This window comes from Parus major, chromosome 4 (genome assembly GCF_001522545.3).
Source record: "Parus major isolate Abel chromosome 4, Parus_major1.1, whole genome shotgun sequence".
NCBI lineage: Eukaryota > Metazoa > Chordata > Aves > Passeriformes > Paridae > Parus > Parus major.
Genome location: NC_031771.1, coordinates 42,403,752 through 42,424,605, shown reverse-complemented (window position 1 = coordinate 42,424,605; position 20,854 = coordinate 42,403,752). Strand labels below are relative to the sequence as shown.

General features: G+C 36.6%; 1 protein-coding gene across 5 annotated transcripts in view; it reads right to left on the bottom strand.

The window, feature by feature from the left end:
* Window positions 1–20,838, bottom strand: part of CHIC2 (cysteine rich hydrophobic domain 2) — a 28,861-nt gene extending 8,023 nt beyond the window's left edge. Inside the window, exons 1-7 of one of the 5 annotated variants that reach the window (XM_033513916.1) lie at window positions 20,252–20,562; window positions 15,822–15,941; window positions 15,210–15,264; window positions 14,914–15,069; window positions 2,284–2,340; window positions 2,058–2,117; window positions 865–1,073 (exon numbers count right to left, since the gene is read on the bottom strand). In XM_033513916.1, coding sequence (XP_033369807.1) covers window positions 1,008–1,073; window positions 2,058–2,117; window positions 2,284–2,340; window positions 14,914–15,069; window positions 15,210–15,264; window positions 15,822–15,832 — 405 coding nt within the window. In that variant the 5' untranslated portion in view covers window positions 15,833–15,941; window positions 20,252–20,562 and the 3' untranslated portion in view covers window positions 865–1,007. The other 4 variants (XM_033513915.1, XM_033513914.1, XM_033513913.1 and 1 more) reach the window with 4 other exon arrangements.
* Between the last annotated feature and the right edge of the window lie 16 nt (window positions 20,839–20,854).

The window sequence follows — 20,854 nt, the reverse complement described above, 5'->3', positions numbered from 1 at the left end:
TTTTCTATGTTTTTGATTGTAAAGGAGAATACAACTTAGCTGCTTAGAGAATAAAGACTTCTATCTCTGCAAGCATACCAAGCCTCAGAAAATAAAAGTAAGTAATCTCCAATTTTATTTCTAAGGTAAGTACTTCTGGAGTAACAAACACTGAAATTGAATTACAAGTTTATTTTTCGAGATATTCAGAAGTCACTTATTTTCAGAAGAGATGCAAACTGCTCAAAATCCACTGATCACTGACCTGAGTCAACCACTGGATTCTGTAGAGATATCAGGGCTTCTGATATTCAGGCAAGTTTTCAGAAAGGGAGCAAGAAGTAAAGCTGGAGCAGTGTGTTTACTCCAAAGGTATACGATTATCTTGTCTTTCTTAATTTAATTAATTATTTATATAAGTTAACATCTACTACAGTAGATTTCAAACCTCATTTTGGTGAGACACCAAGTTTTGGATACAAGAGTCTAATTTAAATCATCTGCTTTGTGAAAAGTTGAGGATAGGTGTTTATTATTTTAAATTAAATCATAATCATATTAGAGGCAGCTTTGAAAGACAAAGCAGTTCACTGAAAGTGAGAATGTTACAGTGAGGTTTTGTAAAAATTTTCTCATTAAGTATACCCAAAGATAATACCAGACGTTTCACAAATTGAAAATAAAATCTTTGACCTTTATCCTGTAAAACTATATGCCCATGCATATATTACTATAGTAAACAGGTCAACTGTTTTGAAGTTATATTTAATAGAATGAATTTTCATCTGTAAATGTTGCTGGGCCATAGTATTTACAAACTCAAATTATATTTTTTCCAATTAAATCTGCAGAACTTTGGAGTTGACAATATCTCCTGTAGAAAAATAAAGTTTTCAGCAAAATATAAATGCTTCATTTAGGCAAAGCTTAAGTCTACTCTCTGAAATTTGATTTATTCCATTTTTTAGCCACACCCATATATCTAACCTAAAATATTCAGTAGAATAAATTTTACAAAAAGTATTTATTCAGTGAACTGAATAGAGACATTCTGTAAAACATTCTTTTTGAAGACCTTGTATTTCAGGCAAGATCTAGAGGAAGGACAGGGAAAAGGAGAAGACTAAAAGTTAAAGACCATTTTAATATAATTTTGAACTGCTGAATCACGTTTAGAATTTTTGTATGCATTATAACTTTGTTATTTTAAAGAACAGACACAGTGCTGCATAATGGAAGATCACAGATAAATTAGAACTAATGCAGTAGATACTTCTCTAAAGCTAATCTTTATTTTTTAAAAGCTAACCTTCCTACAGCCTTACTAAAACATTAAAAGAAATTATGGAAATTCTAATGTTTCTTACATTTTAGCAGCTTAATTTCATCCTATCTCATGTATTTCCAAAATATATTGAAAATGGAAATAAGAACAGCAAAGAACAAGTTGCAAGCTAAACAAACTGAAATCCTACACAGGACATCATTCATTTTAAAGCGCTTCTCACTGTATATTTCCAAGAACAGTTCATGGAATCTCAGCCAAAGGCTGAAGTAGATTAAAACTCCAGAGACTGCCTTAAAAATATTTTAGTGACACAAATTCAAGATAAAGATATTTTCAAGATAGTTGAGGTAAGGGGCAGTTAAAATCTAAAAAGGCTAAAGGTTTCTTAAGCTCCAATAGCTTAGTTGAAAGGTCTTCTTCCATACTTTTGGACTTGATTAGCATTATATAAAATAGCCATATCTGACTTGCTGCGTAACCAAAGTTGTGGTTATTCTTTATACAGCATCTAAAATTTCACACTCCATCAGCACATGTTCAAGCTATTTTATCTTGGCAATTAATTTATTATTTTTCAGAACACAGTGAAGCCTTGTTTTCAAGTCATTCATAACTTTATAAATCAGTCCTGCACATGAAACCATGCATCTGTGAACCGTAGAAAATCCTTGCACTCAGGCGATTAAGCTCCTGACACCTTTACTGATTAATAATCATGAAAAGAATAAGATCAGAAGCAAAATAAATGATCATTTAATAGAGAAACTCACAAAACAGCCCTTTAACTTACATATTCCATCATGTTATTCGTTTCACATTTCCTTTTGCTTAGTCTCCAATGCAAGCACAGCTAGACAAGGAGGAAAGAAAAAGAAGAAAAATGAGCTGTATTTTACTGCAGCACACAGACTAGCCCATTTGTTCACCTTTCATATTTTTCGTTCAACAAAAGCATCTGTTTCCATACTGTGCAATTCAAACTCCAACAGTACGAAGCTGCTCCCTGCGGCACTCACCTTGTGGTATAACCTATTGTTTTCCCATTCTAATAACTTCTCAATCGATCTTCGTGTCTGGAAGACAAATGAGAAAGAATTTTACTCTTGACTGGTTTTAGAAAAACTTTGTTTTGCAGCTGCTTTTGTGTGAAAAGGAGAGAGGTACAGGACAGTGACTGAGTACAAGGTGGTCTGTAGTACTTTCAAAACTTGTCTGGTATTAAACAGTATCTAGAGCAGAAACAGCTTTTTATGATAGCCAAGTAAGTACATTCAACCACTTTGGAACAAAAACTGTTGTTGATATGTATGCTCACTGGTTCTTATGGCAGTTTTAACTTTAAAATCACAGAAATTTCGAAGTGATCTAAGAATAAAAAGCAGGAACAGTGATCTAAATGTACTGCTTTTAAGGTCAGCATATAAACTCACAAATGTTGCAAACTGTTTTGCACTGCTGTTGGTCAAGTGCAAATACACAATACTCTAAATAAATGAGGAAATTTTGTTACATTTATATCCAGATTTTAGAAAGTGACAAAGCAAATGCAGAAAGTTACAGTAAATTCAACAAATAAGCATTACTAAGTTTGTGATCTGTATGGACAGCAAACCCAGTGTTTAGGATTCTAAGGGAAAGGTTTACTGCCTGTGTCATCCACACTTGACATTTCAGACAGAGAATCTTGAAAGCTGTTCTGCACAGCTTTTTAGGATTATGCATGCAAGAATTAAAGGACATTCTGTGCTGCAAAGTTTCACAGCATTTTGAATATAATTATTCAGTTATATTTACATTTGAGAAATACATACTGACATTTATGGTCATTTGACTGCCAGAATATATATTGCTTAGCTCTAAATGGGATTTGCTACAGACAGTGAATAAAAAGAGGATAATTCATGGTGCCAGGTGTTAAGATGAGACCAACAGAGCTGCAGGTGCAAAAGGACAGAGCAATGACAAGGATCAAATACAACTTAGTGCAGCTGCAGCTTCCTTAGAAGGCAGAGAGGGGTGAGGGGAAAGGATGAGAAAGCATCTTGCTGTTATTACTACAAAATACTAATACTGTAAATCAACCTTAACAAACCAAACTAAATGCTGTCATGAGAAACAAATGTCTGAGTAAATAAAAATTAGACAACAAATTATTCATTTACCCCCAAATATTAACATCTTGGCTTTCAAATATCCTCCAGCTTAATACTTAAGCAGTTGTGGGGAAACACTGCTAAGCATGTACTGTGGTCACATGATTAAAAATTAGATCATTGCTATCTATCAGTATTCATTACAGCAATTTTTTTATTATGTTTTATTTTAAAATCACAAGCTAAGGAATTATCAAAAGGTGGACATACCAGCGACTAATTCATCACATCAATTGGAAATTGAGTATTTTTGGGGTTATTCTTATTATTATGTTTTTAAAGACAGTGCCCTTTAACAATAATCAGTAGACCTCACTTGTTTCTTTGTAAAGATAGCCTTTTAGAGTCTGCTCTCCTTTTAAATGAAAATAGGGCAGCAGTTATGGTCACACTTTTGTTAATTTAGTTGCCAGTCAGCTCCAAATCAAAAGAAAATAAGGCTGCAGAGTGTAATTAACATTCAGTTCAGTCGTTTTGTCCCTTGTCTAGCCCCCAAGCTTTGTTAAAATTGCCATCTGAATGCTGAAGGCTGTAGGGAAATCGATTTGATTCTAATCGCACCATGAAAAGAACATGATCTAACTGCTTTCAGCCCTCCGTAAATCTGTACTAGGTCTTTAGCACAATGCAACTTCCAATTTAAAAAGCACTGAATGTCTCGTCAATGACTTTGTGAAGAAAAAAGAACAAGGAGCAGACATAAAAATTCCAATAGTTGTTTAAGCATTAAAGTTCATTTGCATCACAGCAAACCTGAAAAGGGCTGACCTCTCAAACCGCCTCTCAGGTCTATGAAGTTGTAGCCTTGACAAGCTCACATTGACAGAGCTCATTGACTCTGAAAGGCTACTCTATCAATGGTGAAAAATGGCAATAGGTTCTACTCTGAGCAGGCATCTGCCTGCCCACCCGCTGCTAAACCAATGGCAAAACTGATTCAAAACCTGAATCTACCTTGTAATCTTCCTTTCCAGGACCTTTTAATAATAGATTAAGATCACTATACAATTTAATTTCATTGTTTGCCCCGAGACTGTGAAAAACATCCAAGCTTTTCAAATTCCAATAAAATTACATCCATATTACAATACATAAATATAAATAAGAATTTGATAGGCACTATTAATTGGTTTATTCAAACAAGAGGACAGTTTAAAGTCATTTGACTAGCATGAGATAAAAATACATGCAGATTCAAGACCATGATTCTTTATCTTCCCACAGCCTTAAACACTACCCACCCTTCCTATAGTATAATCTGGGATAGTCATAGCCCCCAAACACACCATATTATTAATATAGAAATGTTAATGAAAATTAGACTGTAAAATATTTCTGCAAATCTCAGAGCTTGGAATAAAAAAGAAATTAATTAAACAGCATCACTCAATTCACTATAGTAAGTTTTCTTCCTACTTGACAGGTGAAAAAAAGCACTTGCACGTGCAGCTTAATTAATCACTGCTCTTGACATCTCAATGATTTACAGTGAGGAGCAGGTGAGGATATACAAAACCAGAAAGGAACACTTGATTTGAGTGTAGCATTTCCAGCACACTAGGATGACAAGCTTGTATATTCTATCAATGGTGTACAGAAAAACCCATACAGCAAATTATTTGTTAGCCACAACAAAAGCACAAATTAAGTGGAAGAGAGACTTGCTTATTAGGAAGATTTAATACTATCCAGCTTTTAATTTTTTTTTTTCTTAAAAAACCCAGTCCAATATTTGAGCAAAATAAAAACCAGGAAATTCAAGTACACTTCTCAGCATACCAATGATAAGAAAGTATGCTTTGTGACATATTTAATGAAAAAAACCACATAGTCTTTAATGTTATCCACAGAATTTTGTGAAATAGACCTCTTCAGCTGTCTAGATGCAATGTTTAATTACATATTTCTGTAAAATTACTGACTGTTTAAAGATATTTATATCTAACAGTGTCTTTTGAAAAATCAGACTCCCAGAAAACCCCAGTGTGGAATACACTTTCACTAATGCTGATTCCTCCTGATTCAGTAAAATAAAGTTTTTCCTTCAAACATGAAAAAAAAAATAAAATCTAGACCTAAATGTGATTTTTTCATGCAGAAACAAGGCTAGTACTGAATATATTACCAACTGTAAGACATTTCTGTTACATCTTTCCAGTGTCTATGCAGTTATCTCCAGATGGAATTATGATCTGGACAGGAAGGCTGTGCAGCAACAGGGCCCCTCTGGCAGTGCATGACCAGGAACACGCACAGTGCCCTAAAACACACTAGCAAATAGGCCAAGGCCCCCTCCAGTCCTGCTGTAAATCAGTGAAGGACTGGTACAATATTAAAGAAAAGGATCTTAAATGACTCCCAAAATGGTGCTAATTTGAGAACCTCCCTTTGTCTTTATTATGTGGGGAAACAACATGGTTAGCAACAACATGATCCTCCACTAACAACTGTATTCATAGTTGGTTGGGGAAAACCAAAGAATCAAATACGTGCATTTGATCTTTGAATTCTCATCTGAAAACATATGTATATGTAGTGAACTATCAGTCAAATAAACAGCATGATATTTTCAAATTCCTTCATACAAAACTTTACCACAATCAAATATTATTGGTTTTGAATATCACCCTGAACAAATACACTTTATACTTAAATTCCAAAATACAAAGAGACAACACTAGGCAGATTTTTGTCAGCTTTTCAAATGGCCAGAATTTTATTATACACCACAGAAAAGTCCAAAGATCCTGCCAGAAGTTGGAATTATAGTATCTCCGCTCAAAGAGAAAAATGACAGAAGCAGGAATTTTTATTCATTCTGACTACAAAATTTATATCCAAGTAATTTAGCTATCAGCACAAATGATGAAATAGAAAGTTAGAAGATAACTGAGTCACATATGCTCACTTTCAACACACCAGAACATCCCTCAAGCCAATTTTGAGGCCTATACCAGTACCACAAAAATGCTAAAGCTGTACTCAAAACGCACACAACCGAATTATGTACATCCTTCCTGAGAATGTCCTCATCTTGAACACCATACCTCAAGTGAACCAGTATAAACTGCAAATTGGCAAGATTCCTATCTTTCTAAGGAATTCTCCATTTGTGAAGTGAAAGTTTCACAAAGGTGAAACTTGAGTTGATTTCAGATCCTGACATCCTAGACTATGTGCTTTAGTGCACAGTAGTCTGAAAAGGTGTCTGTTCTGCTACACAGGTGAACATGGAGATCTTCCATAATTTCTCCTATTAGTAGCTAGGAATTTCTTATATTAGACCATTGTAAGGGTGCTCATCCCAAAAGCCACTTCAGCATCCATGCAAGAAAGCAAGTGAAATCTATACTAAACAGAATGAAGAGTATCTGGAAATAAATGCAGAAGTCTGGTGCTTTTTAGATTACCTTGAAATAACTGCCTTGTCCAATAAGACTGCTATTGCTGCATCTTGCCTTACTATATTGATTACTTTGTGCAGAAAGTGAGTCCAGCCTAAAGCACAGACCAAAGCTCCAGATCACTCAGAGAGAAATACAATCAACAGAATTCCAGAGCAGGAGAACTGGCGACATCAGGTTCAATTCATGAAACTTCACATTCTGGAAGACAGCCCTGAGGGTATTGTCTCACACAATCCATAAACTAACCTCATTTGTACAGGTCTCAACCCTGGGTTGGTACATCACAAAGAGATGAATTTAAAGCTCAGTGAATCAAATCACACCAATTACTTTCTGGAAAGGTCTCTTCCACCAAACTATTTGCTGATATAAAAAGAAGCTCAGTGTTATTTGACACTACTGAATGTAACACTTTTTAATATCTAAACTCAAAATGATTCCTCAGTTACTCTGGTTGCTTTGTTTGTCAAATTCCTGGTGTGTTTAAGAAAGCAGTAAAGCCAGTAAACATGTGCAGGATAGAGAAGGTGTACAGAACCATACACCCCATGTATATTATCCAGCAGTAAAATGGAGAGAATGTTGTATTATCACCAATGTACTGATTGACAGATACTGAATGAGTATTTTCCAAAGGCATTTTGGTCTGCAGTAGAAACACTTAGCACAGAGAAGCTATCATAGGAAGTTCCTAGAAGCTGATTAAAGTCTTCTGTAAGTTTCCTCTTAAATATAAAAAATCCAAAATATTCAAGATGCTAACTGATATTTTAGCCACTGGTTATTTTAGCTGTCCTACAAGAGCTAAGTCACCAACTAAGTGTTGCTAGCCACTTTCTATAAAGAGGTAACACTGACTAGAGGCAACCATTTGTGAAAATTACATACTATGGAGAAGCCTTGTAGCAGAAATAGTTTTGACTTCGGCAAAAATAGCACACTTCCTTTAAGAAGGCCTTGAAATGTGTTGAAAAACATATTTCACAGACAGCCAGGTGTTGAACTGATCCACAAAGCATCACAACTACACTTAATATTGTTACTTGAACTTTTAAATAAAGATTTGAAACTCATTCATTCTAGGATTAAATTCTGTCATCATATGGAAACAAAACCCATGAAGCTCTGATCCCTCCAAGCAAATTATTCAAATCTAGCCATGACAACCTAAAGCATCCACCTCCTGCTGAAGGACATTCTCACAGAAAAGGCCACAGAAAATGAACATGTAAAATGGAATTGACCATAACAGGGATGAAAATAGGATCAAATCTCCAGCAAAGAACTCATCTGGTGTCATTCTCTGTGGGAAATTTTACACTGAACATGAATGAGAATTCCACCTCCATCTCTTCTTTTAAGGTTAGAGAGATGCTAATTTTGGTCCCTGTCATTTATTTCCAAAATATCCAGGAGTATGCTATGGAAAATAGTTCAAGGCCAGTGTAGGTTGAGAAGCTAAAGGATCTCTGGTTACATCTCTATTAAGAAATGAAACTGTGCCCAGAAACATTTCCATTCATTTCAAGCCAGCTGGCAGGGAACAGCTTACATCTCTATCAGTAAGTTTTCATAACCTCCAAACCACTCATAGGGCCTTAAGCATTCTGATAATGCCTATGAATTGTTATACAATACAGAACCAAAGTCTGGCAGGGACCTTTCTAAAAGTACAAATTATAAAGCACCAATTCCTAGGAACACTCCCAGGTTTAGTTTATTAGTACACAGGAATCCTCTGACTCCTGCTGTTTAGGAGTGTCTAAGGGCAGTAGCCAAGAATGGGAGAGAAGCTACATGGCCAGAAAGACTGAAAGGCAGCAGGACTTGACACAGCTCCGTACAAGACTAAAATGCATCACTTTTCTAGTCTGCATGCTGAAGAGAATGATCCCTCTCAAAGGGACAGCCTCTACAGTCCCTTGTACATCTGAGGGCTGAATCAGAAAAATACTGGTTGATCCTGTAGCTCCTTTACCAATTTAGAAAAAAAGTAAATCTGGCAATTTAGTATTTCCCATTATCATGGCTGCTCTAGATTCAGTAATTTATGCCACAATTCAGCAAAAAATATTTTTATGAGCTACAAAATTAGAAGTACCTGGTCACTTCACACTTTACATGTGTTTGGTATCATACAAGATTTATTAACTCCATCACTCTTCTCTTTTGTAGAACTGCCCCCCATCAACCTCCCAACTGTTTTGGCAGAAGTAATGGTTCATGTTTTCTTAATTAAATAACTGTCTTATATATTGTGATTGAGTTACTGAGAATGCTACACCTTAGCAGAATATTTTACTGTGATTTGTTTTACTAAAGTAGAAAAGTGAGTACTTTCCAGACCTAAGGTACTTTGAGAAAAATCAAGAGAAGAGGCACAGAAGTGTGTCACTACTTCACACTTGCCAGAACTTCACTCTGGTTTTCTGTTTCACAGTAACAGTCTAACAAGCTATTGTTCTGTCAAGTGCTTTCTATTTAGTTTAATTTATTTTAAGTTTAATCATAAATTTTAGGTAACTTTGTCTTCTAATTATTTTCTCAAAAGTGTTTACATATGTTCCTTACTTGGGATTATCTTTAAGTTGCTAAAGATGGAATCCTAAAAATGTTCCTTTCTCAACTGATTTCCAAATCTGACAACTAACTAGACCATTTTTAGTATGCTCTATCAAAATAGCTCTATGCAAATTCCACCCAACTCACACTTGTAGTTTCAGGAACATGTCAACCTGGACAGGAAAAGCAATATAAAAAGCAACACTAAATCCAAACCACTGCATGATCCCTTTATATACCTTAGCCATCACAACGTAAAGGAGGCTATAACATGTAAATGTTAATTTTACCCAGATTGTTTTGATTAAAATTGAAATGTTCAGAGACATAATTCTAATTATAAATGCAATTAAATTTTAAATAGCATTTAAGATATTCACTATACATCCCAGAGATACAGTTCATTTAGGATTTATATAAAATCAAGAAAAAAACAAAAGCACAAATTTAACTTCAGAATACGTATTTTTGAAGTACTAAAGGTTTGCATTTGATCTGTAAAGAAACAAACTTGTATTCTGTGATCTACTTTTATCTGAAAGTATTCTCCATGACAATCCTATTGCCCTGTCCTCCACCAAGCAAGTCTGCAAATTAAAAGAGGTGGTAAAACTAGCTGTTCCCACACCACATTGTGCACCAACTCATTACTGTATCCTTCAGGAAAGCACATGAAAACCTGATAAGCTTTCTTAAGTTTTTGTGAAGGAAATAAAATCTGATTTCAGATATAGAAAAAAAATAGCCACATAGGTATATACATTATGATTTCACATTTATTTGTTCTACAAGCTTAGCTACTTGAGTATATGGACAACTTAGTGACTCTTCTGACCAAAATTACAGTGAACAATATCTAAAGCAAAATATACCGGGCCTGAATCTTCTGATTTTTTTAAAGTTTCATTTCACAGTTAATACTTTAAAAAAAAACCAAAAAAAACCAAAAAAACCATTTGAAAACCATGGTCAAGAATGCATATTTGAAGTATACAAGTCCTACTTTAAAAAAAGTTATACTAAGTTGACTAGAGCCAACACAGAGATGATATGTGCTCTGGTTAGGATAACCATAATAAATACATTTCAATTACAATTCCATACAACAATTATAATTTCAAAGATTCTTCCAACTGAACTACAATGTAAACTGTCATAACAGACACTTCAAAAATAAGACATCTTTTGTCTTAAATAATTGCCTTGTGGAACTCCTCAGAAAATCATTATGCTACTAAGAGTATCTCCAGTGCAAAGTCCCTGGGAGATGGGCCAGATGGGAGAAAAACATACATCTTCTTCAGTTTTGAAAATAAATGTAATGTGTTCATAAATTCAATAAACTGATCTAATGTATTTTAATATCAGTACCATCCACTGAAAAACAAGACTACAGAATTTAAGAAGATTCATTCCAGCTCCTCCACCATATATTTAATTTATACTTTGGAAGTTGTAATTAGCTATGTTTATACAGCACTCTGATGATGTGAACTGCTATGAAAGTGACAACTAATGATGAGGCTTAAGCAGCATTCATCAGCTTTGTGTGAATTCACAAACAAACAAATCGCTCTTGAAAGTATTAGTACAGATCACACTGTTAAATACCTAATTCTATTCATTTTAAAGATTGCCCATGCATCATTTGAAACATGCAATTTACTTGTACAATACCAGCTTTTAAGAAATCTAGCAGTACTGCAATTCTACCACAGCTTTCATTGTTACTGTTTCTGTTGAAATCATACATCCTATTTACCCATCAGGAACTACGACATTTAGTTAATACTGAAAATGAGTGTCAATTCATTTGAAAAAGTGGCTTCAAATGGGCACCTCAGCCTGCAGTGCTTTTTGAATTATAATTCACTATGCCATTCTTATTTAAAGAACAACAACTTAAAGACTTAATGTTCACTTGTACAACCTGGAATTTGTCCCAGAAAAGATGGTGCATTCTGTGAGTAAAACAGCTTAAGATCATTTATGATCTCGATCTGCAAATGAGGGACTGTACTTCCTGCAACTTTCTTGCAGCTTTTATTCATTAAAATCAAATCAAAACCACATAAAAGGAGAGAAGCAATAAGATAATGAATCAAATAAAATATTTTTCTGCTGAAGAGTAGCAGGCTTTTTCTAAATATCTCTCTGCAAACAAAAAAAGGAAACAACACTATACAAAGACTCCAAAGCCAGCACTGAAAAGAAAAATTCAGTGAAGGGAAAGCTTTCACTGCATGGAAATGCATTAAAATTATATAATTAACAATTAAATTCACAAACATCTGTGGCTTAATAAATTCCTAGTTTGAAGCACCTGCTGATTTAAGGAGACAAACCATTACCTTATTTTTCACTGCACTAAAAAGTATGTGCTCCCATTATACATAAACTTTCAATAACTGTTATTTCAGAAATTGTACTTTATTTGTGATAACTTTCCCATGTCAGAATTTAAAAAGTCAATGAAAGGTGATAAAAATACAGAATTCAGAGAACCACTAAGAAAATTATTTTAACTCTGAAGCTGCTACTGACATTTGTCTACATGAACCATAAAAGAAAAAGAAAAACTTTCTCTGAAAAAGAGCTGCAAACAATACCAGCAACTCAAGACCAGGGTAGATTTATTCAGACTCATTAAAACAGACTTTTTAACTGGTCATTCAGAGAAAAATTCCTCTTCTATATTAAAAGTAAGCAATTATATAGTTGAAACTGTTGTTTCATTTAATAAAATCCTTGAGAAACCCTCCCACTTGTTTGCTCACTATATCTGTAATTCAACAAAGCAAATTTATTAGTCTTCTATTTCAGTAGAAAAGGGCAAATATGAAGACTTGTATATTTTTGTTGTGCAATTAAAACATGATCTAACAAACTACAGGATGGGAACAGTCCCATTATGCTTTCAGAAATCAAACTCTGGGTAACACTTCTCAGACAAGTGCAAGTAATGTAAAGGAAGCAACCTTTTATTTGTTGATTATTTGTTATGCTTGCTTTACAGTATGAGTACAAGTGGGAAATAATTCATTGTATATATAATAAAGGGAAGAAACAAGCACGCATCACCATGGACCCCCATTTCCTCAAGAATCCTGGCTGTTGTGACTATATTTATGGCTGAGTCCAGGCAGGGAAAGGATAGCTAAGGAAGTCAAAGCATGGAAGATAATTTGATCAACACAACCCTCTTTCAAGACACAGGTAAAATCAGACACAAACAGTTTAAGAGTTCAAATGTGAATAGTTCATACCAAATACATTAGTCTTGTGCATCAGCAAAACTGCAGCATTAGCAGCAAACCAAGGTAGTCCATCAATTTCTTTTTTTCTTTAATTTTGTTGTTGTTGTTGTTAGTGGAAGAATATGAAGTTGTTTCTTGTTACAGTTCTACTGGAATCCACTGAGCAAATAACAGACTGGAACCTAAATGAACCAGGTATTATTTCCAACTGCTTTTTTTGCTGAGCAGCTCCAGGTAATTCACAATGCACTGTCTCTTACTTTCCACACTTCTAGGATAGTATGTATTGTTAGCTTCCTGCACTTATCACGGCACTTTGACATAAACTGATGGAAAGTTCTAAGATTTTTCTTTTATGCAGAAGCTTGTGGATACAAGTCAGTACTGAAATCTTACAGGGTTCAAACCCTGTAATTCCAGGGACTTGTATCACTTTATATTTTCCTGCTCTGGGTCTACCAAGACAAAGTTAGATCCACCCATATCTATACAAGCAACCCAAGTGGCAGTGATTTTTCACCATTTTTCTGTAATTAAAAGTAGTATCTCTGACTAGAATCATTAGAAGTTCTTCTGCTTGTTTCCTATGCTAGAATTTCAAAACATGTCCTTGAAAAATACTCCACAGCTTTCCTCCTTAATTTCTCTACCAAAGAAAAATATTCTTTCACAGCCATTTCCAGGATTAAGAGTTAGGAGTCTGGAAAAGCAATCTCTTCCCTCTCACTTTGTCTTTAAGAACACTAATTAATTAATTCTCTAGCCATACTCTCCAGATGCCAAACTGACACCAAGTTCTGAGTTTTCTGTCTGAGAAACAACCCTGCAAGAAACATGTTCATTTGGCAAGCTGCTGACAAGGACAAGTGTTGCTGATCTGAAATCTCCAGATTGATCTAAATTACTTTTACACTGGAAGAATAAACAAACTGTCACCAGTATCAAATGCCATTGTGCCATCTACTTTGTTTAGGTATCTGAGCCCTAAGTTGCACTAATGCTGGACATCCAAGCGCAGAAAAAGATGCAAAGGTCTATTAAATGTCTTCTGGTACCAACTTCAGCAGGAAAAATGCAACATTTACTGATAGTCTGGGCCACACTCTAGGATGACTTAGACAAGTTCAGTCACAAATCTGTGTCCATGCTCCTGCTGTTCATACTCTTTCCAGGACTTTTCTCTCCTTATGCATCCTATATTACAGCTACAATGACACCACCACCCTCTTTACTGCCTCCTCTGAACAAAGTATCCATGGTTGGGGTTTTTTTCCCCAGATCTACCCTTTTGGAAGGAGCTTACCTTTTTACCTTATTCCACACAGGTTCTCTTAACTGTTGCTTCACCAGGTTCCCACAGAGAACCTCACTCATCACCTTCAAACTGTTTTCTGACCCAGATGCTAGAAGCCCTTGTATTTTTTCTGACACTGTTTAACAATGTACAAAAAGTTGATTAGAGGACCCTGCCAAGAAGATGAGAGCTTGTGACATCAGCCCCTGCCAAATTACATCCTTTTATTGTTTCCTGCTTGAACACATGTGAAAAAGGTTCAAACTTCATAATACCAGAAGCATTGTCATTTAAAAGTTAAACATGGACAGTAGCAATGTAAGCTTCCCTTGTGTTTGTCACCTACAGCGACAAACCTTGAATGGTAAATCTCTGCAAGCTACTTAAATAACCTGCTTATCTGTTGAAGCAATTACCAGATTCTAATTTCTTCTAGCAAATTTTTGAGCTATGGCTATACAATCATGCTACAGGATACTTATTAGTTTGCAACAGCTTAAAGATAAAAAACTTCAGAATAGAAAAATCTATTATTCTTTTTACAAACTGCCTTTCTAACAAAAAGCACATGGCTCCTTGGGACCACAGTGTAATCAGAAGCTCCTCAAAAATAAACTGCCACTCATTCACTGCCAAATTCTGATAATCTCGAAGAGTGTATCACAGAGAAGATGTAACTGTTAAAGAGCATGTTGAAAGTTGGTTCAACAATAATTGCTTTACAACAGATGGCTCTAGGAGGCATCAGCTTTATGACTTCTCATTGACTTATAAGCTCAAAGTCCTGACTGGTGTCTCCTGTAACTTTAACCAGTACATCAGAAAAATGATAGCAAAATGTACAAAAAAAAGTGATTTAAGTAAGTGCTAGCACAATTTTTAATGGTGAAGGAGGAAAGAAAAAGAAAGAACACCAAAATGAGAACAAAACAAATACAATTCTGTCAAAAATTGTATTATTAATTCAACTTACTCTTTTACTGAGGCAGATAACTGGCCACATACTACAACCTAAAGTGCAGCAGCAGCAAAGGCATCCACATAGTAGCCATCGCACGTTAACTGGAAGATTCTTCTTAAGACAACTGTTAACCCTACTGATGCTGGCTTTGAATTCTTCAGGTGCAACCTACAAGGGAAATGAAAAAAGAAGAAAACTAGGACTACAGCAGTGTCATTTATTGCTTTTACAGTACTCTGTAGCTGGAACACTTGTTTTTGTAATAAAACTCAAACTCCAGTTCCAAACTTCTATTCAAAGATACTCACCTTTCCAGTTAAAGATGAAGGAAATTCTGCTTCAAATTTGTTGCTTAGTCCAAACCTGCAAAAACAAAATTTAGATTGCACCAAAATTATAAATAATCCTAATCCATGCCACAAATTACTAGCACCTCATAATACTCTCAGGGTCTGTATCAGTAACACCATTAATTTTAGGAAAACACTACTTGCTATTAAACTTAATTATTAGTATTAAAATTATACTAACAAACAAAAATACACCATTGTACACAGACTGAAAACCATCTTGCCCATAGGGGGACATATGATTAAAGTGCAGTTTCAGGAAGGCAATGGGTAAGGGGAGTGTTCATCACCAAATCCCACAACAGAGAGCTCTGACTGAAATTAGTCAGAAATTGATTTTAAACAGTTAAAAGAAAGTGCAGCTAAAAATAAGGTGCAAGTAGCTAACTTCTGGGTTTGCTTTCATCTGACATTACTGATGCAAACAGTGCCAACAGATTTGAAGCAAGATTACACAAGTTCCCTGACAAATGCACTAAAGCAAAGACAATGCTGAAGTATACATCACTCACATAGCTGCAGATGCCAGAGAGTACAAGAAGAAAGCACACCAGGAACAGCCAAACTTACATGCAATCCATATGCAGCAATGCCTGTTGCCAAAGTTTGCAGCAGCACACTGGGATACATAGTTTGAAGCTGTAGGTGACTTTTTCATAGGCTCTTACGTAAAGTAAGCAGGTAATTTTCCTAACATTGGTTACAGGCAGTAGAATCATAGAAACATAAAATGATTTGCATTGGAAGGAACCAAAAATTATCTAGTCTGATCTCCCTGTCACTAGATCAGATTGCTCAAAGCTGCATCCAGTCAACACTTCCAATGAACCAAGTGTTCCACTGAACACTTCCAATGATGGTGCATCCACACCTTCTCTGGGAAACCTATTCCAGTGTCTCACCACCTTCACCCTTATATCCAAATTAAACCTATGGTCCTTCTGTTTAAAACTATTCCCCATAGTCCTGTCACTATAGGCCCACGCAAAAAGTATTTCTCCACCTTTCTTATAAGCCTCCTTTGTACATTGATAGGCTGCAATCAGATCTCACAGGAGACCTTATTTACACAGCATTTATCTACCATATTTCAGCATCTGTAACTAAAATAGTAGCTATGCAGGTCTGTAAGTCTCTCAAAACTGGTGAAATAACAAATGAGAACTGTTACACAGAAACGCATATGGCAAGTTTACTACTTCGACACAGAAAAAAGGAAACTTAACTTACTGGAAACATTGCTGCTATTGAAAATCCTGCTGAATACTCCATGACAGGAGGACCATCCACCCTTTCTTCAAACTACTGAGTGAAACTAAGCGCTGAGGCAAAAGTTATGAAAACTATCAGTTAAGTGTCATGCCCTACTTAAAATTGCCAGTAGGTTGAAGTTGAAACTGAAGTCTGAAAAAAACCCTTGTATTCACATTTATTTTAGAAGCAGACAAGCCTGGAGAATGACTCCAAGCTCGAGATACACAGCTGCCATCACGAGTCTCAAAACTAAAAGGTAACACCACTTAACTATATAATTAGTTTATTAAATCAGTATTTGTTAAGTATTCAAATGCTGACAGCTCCCGCAAACACAAATATTCATAAAGCTCACAAAAGTCACACCTGACAAAAGCAACCCCCACTGGAAAAGCTCTACAGCTATCTGAAATTACAAACACTGAGGCAGAGTAAGGCTCAGAAACTTCCAACCAATGCTTGGTTAACTTCCAACACTTGCTTGTAGTAATAAGCAAAGAGACTGAGAGCCTGTACTCAAGGTTTGTGGTAATGTTTAATACATGGTGGGGTAGCAAAGCTGAAGCTAACTCAAACAGCTACCAGCATAATTTTGAGCTTGACACATTGGAGTGTTGCCACCATATGCAAGTAGCAAAAAAGAGTGACTCCATACATTAAAAGCATACCATACATTTTAAGTAGTTATGTGATCTCAGACTTGTTACTCTTGACTGCAAGCTGAAATTTGGAAATTGAAGTATTAGAAACTCCACAGAACACTACTACATGTTCAATGTAAATACATAACTGCTCTGACAAAAAAAAAAAAAATAGCAACATTAGAAATCAGTATTTTGGAGATGCATTTCCTCAGACAGCTGTCCTACTACCTACTATAGCACTAGATTTCTTTAGTACAATACTGCTTCTCCAGTGACACACACCCTTCTCTGCCTTTCCCACTGCACATCATGTCTTCAACAGATCCATGCTCACCTCATGCATGAATACTTTCTTTACCCTTCCTGGACCTGAACAAGCATTTCTGGAACCTGACTCCACTTGAAAGGTACAAATAAATTCCTGCCCTTGTGTAGAGTAGAGAAAGAAATGGTGAGAGGTAGAAACTTCAAAGTACAGAATTTTACAGGATAGGACACAGACAATTTGCAATCTTTTCCAGCACACAGCTCAGATCATTCTAACACAAAAAAAATTGACACATGCTATCATCTTCCTCTTTTTCCTCTCTTATTGGGACACTAAACCATTTTTTCACTACCCTTAACTCTACTCTTTATGTCTGCATGTTCCCAACCCTTAAAAAATAAATAAATATTTTACAAATTTTAACATGCTCCATGATTCTCACATAGCCCTGTTTTCACTCTTATGTCCTTGATACCAAGTAAGGTTGAAAAATATATTAGCAGACTTCAGTTTAATAATAAAGAAACTTACTTGTGTAAATACGTATTTTGTAAGTTCTTTTTCCCCCTACAAAAAGTTATCTTGCATTAAGATACAAGGTGCTGTAATAACAGCACAGAAAGGAATTCATCATCACATCCCAATGGCTCTCCATCATTCCAGTACTGCAAGAATAAATCCAGTACTAGTCATATAGTTAATACAGTCTGCTATATATATATGGTACATGTCTCAACTGATCGTGGAACAGGAAAACAATCACTGGAAAACACTATCAGACCTATCATAAATATTCTCTTCAGGATTTCAAACACATCATGTACCTCCATTGCTACCATAATATGATTTTAGAAACAAGTATGAAACACCTTGGACTTTCAGTTCCATCTCTATTTTCACAGTGCTTTCAATCTTTTTGCCATTACAAGAAAGAACCTCAAGTTTTCAGCAACCAGGTGATGTTACTCCTGTCTTCCAAGCTATCAAAACTCCGCTGGTGTGAAAACTGTTTAACTTAATATTTAAAAAACAATGTTAAAAAAAATACACTAGCATTGCTTGCACATGCTTCAAACAGTGAGTTTAAGGAGAAAACTTAATGCTAACCGAAAGCTCCACATCCTCTAAAGGCAAAGACTTCATATGGTTTATTTGGATATTTAACTGCTTTCCTTTAATTGATTTTAATTATATAGCCTAGAAAAGACTCACACACTTCATTCTCTGTTGGATGAAATCAAGTAATGGTAAATGTCTTTCTGATGTTAATATGTAGTCATGGAATTGACATATTTCAAACTCAACATTATGACTCCTATGTAAGATCAGAAAGGATATGAAAACAAACTATGAAAAAAGAGCTTCTGTTTAGATATACACACAGCAGAAGCAGTCAGCAACTCTTCACATTGCTGAGCCAGGGACAGATCAATCCAGTATTTGCTTAACTGCTGACCATTTTTGTCAGACCTTTAAAATGCACACATGCTTTTATACTGGCAGGACTAATTCATCACGTACACAGGACTTGTGTCCTTATATCCACCATATGAATGTTCCAAAAGGGATCTAACTTTTAATAATAAGCTTCTGGGGATCAATGACAAAAAAAGTTACAGGTTGTACAAAGGTAAAAGTGGCTGATGATATGTAGTTAACTGTTAATACCTGGCACAGTAAAGAAAGTAGACGAAGATCAATTGCCTAATTTTGGAGACACACATAGGTATTTCATTGCTCATTCAAAACCTAAAGAACAAGTACTTTAAGGAAGATCTTAAAGTAATAATGAGCTAATAACTATTAATGAACAATTAACAAGGTAACCATCCTTCAACCACAAGGTGCTTACTAGTCACAGCCAGTGCTTCACAAGCTTCCCCAACATTCCACTAACGGGCCTTCATCTAGTCTTGCACAACTTACCCTCAAGTATTGGAGAAGAAACCAGTATTTGCCTCTGTTTCAGCTATTGGTACTTTTCATTCACTAATATGAAAACTATCTAATCGTGGGTTTGTTCTGTTTTTCAGAAATAGACTAAGGCTACTGGCTTATTTTCAGTGAATCACTGGTACAGCTTCTGCTCACAATAAACAATCATAAGTTGAACACACTGACTACATGCTTCTATTCTTTCACAGGGCCTCCTTGGCTTCTGGCCCCATCTGTGTCCTTCTAACTTTCCAAATCACTCTCAGCCTATCCATGCCTTACTTCCTGTTTTTAGCTAGACAGCTAACTGCACTGCCCAGTATTTGTGTCAACCAGATAATAAAGCAGCAGTGTACCCAAGTGCCAAAAACACTTGTCAGGTCAGCATCTGAAAATCATTAGAGTTTATGAGTCTGAGAGCAACGGACGACAGTATCTTCAGCTTTTATGTCTGTACTACAAACCTAGTTCTGCTGAAGACTGAATACAAAAAACCAAAAGTTTTTACTACTGTGTCTTGTCTCCAGGTTTGTATTTCAGCTTCTGACACTGTACATTGTAACTGACAACTACTACACTTCAACAGAGTGAGCCTGACAGAATTGATGGAAGGAATGATACCCTCATCTCTTACATTATTGAGAAGCATTACACAAGTTCGTGGACACTTGCTTCTAGACTCAGATACCAAACATGCACGAAACAAAGTTGCTTCCATGTCAAACACAGTGAAACACACAGCAATCACAACATAATTTTACACATAGCTATCTGACTGATGCCTTTTCTTTGTTAAAGTCCTCAGAGCTATATTAGCAGCCACAAGTTAAATGGGAGTGGGTAATAGGTACATAAACAACCTTGTTCAATAGTCCAGCCGGTCATGTGCTGGCACATACCTGTTATACACAGGAACACAGGCACCTTACTTCCTGACAGCTCATCATTTTGGACAAATACTTCACATTCCTCTGCCACTCACAGCCCAGTCTTGTTTCCTCAGCGCCTGGTTAGAGGTTTGCACCCGCCTGCGGGTTTCCAGGCGGCTCCCAGCTGCCCGGTGGGGCCGAGGAGAGCCCTCTCGCAGCTTCACGGACGCAGGGGAAGGGCAGCAGTCCCGGCCCGGTGCTCCCCACGCCTACTCCCCGACTTGCCCCAAGTTGTACCCACGGGCTCGGCGCTCCCGGCCGCCCCCGTCCCGCCGCCCGGGCCTCCTCCACCGCCCGCCCCGGCCGCGCAGGCCCCGGCGCGGCCCTTACACGGTGACATGGCCGGAGCCGCGCACCACCACCGGGTCGGGGGAGTACTTCAGGAGCTGCTCCTCCAGCGCCCGTTCCTCGTCCTCCTCCTCCTCGTAGATCTCATCGAAGTCCGCCATGGCCGGGCCGGGGCGTCCGATGAGCCAGAGGAGCCGGGACGACGCGCAGGGAGCCGGCCAGCGAGGCAGACGGGAGGGGGCCGGCGGGGGCGGCCCGGGGCCGGGCCGGTACGAGCGGCACTGC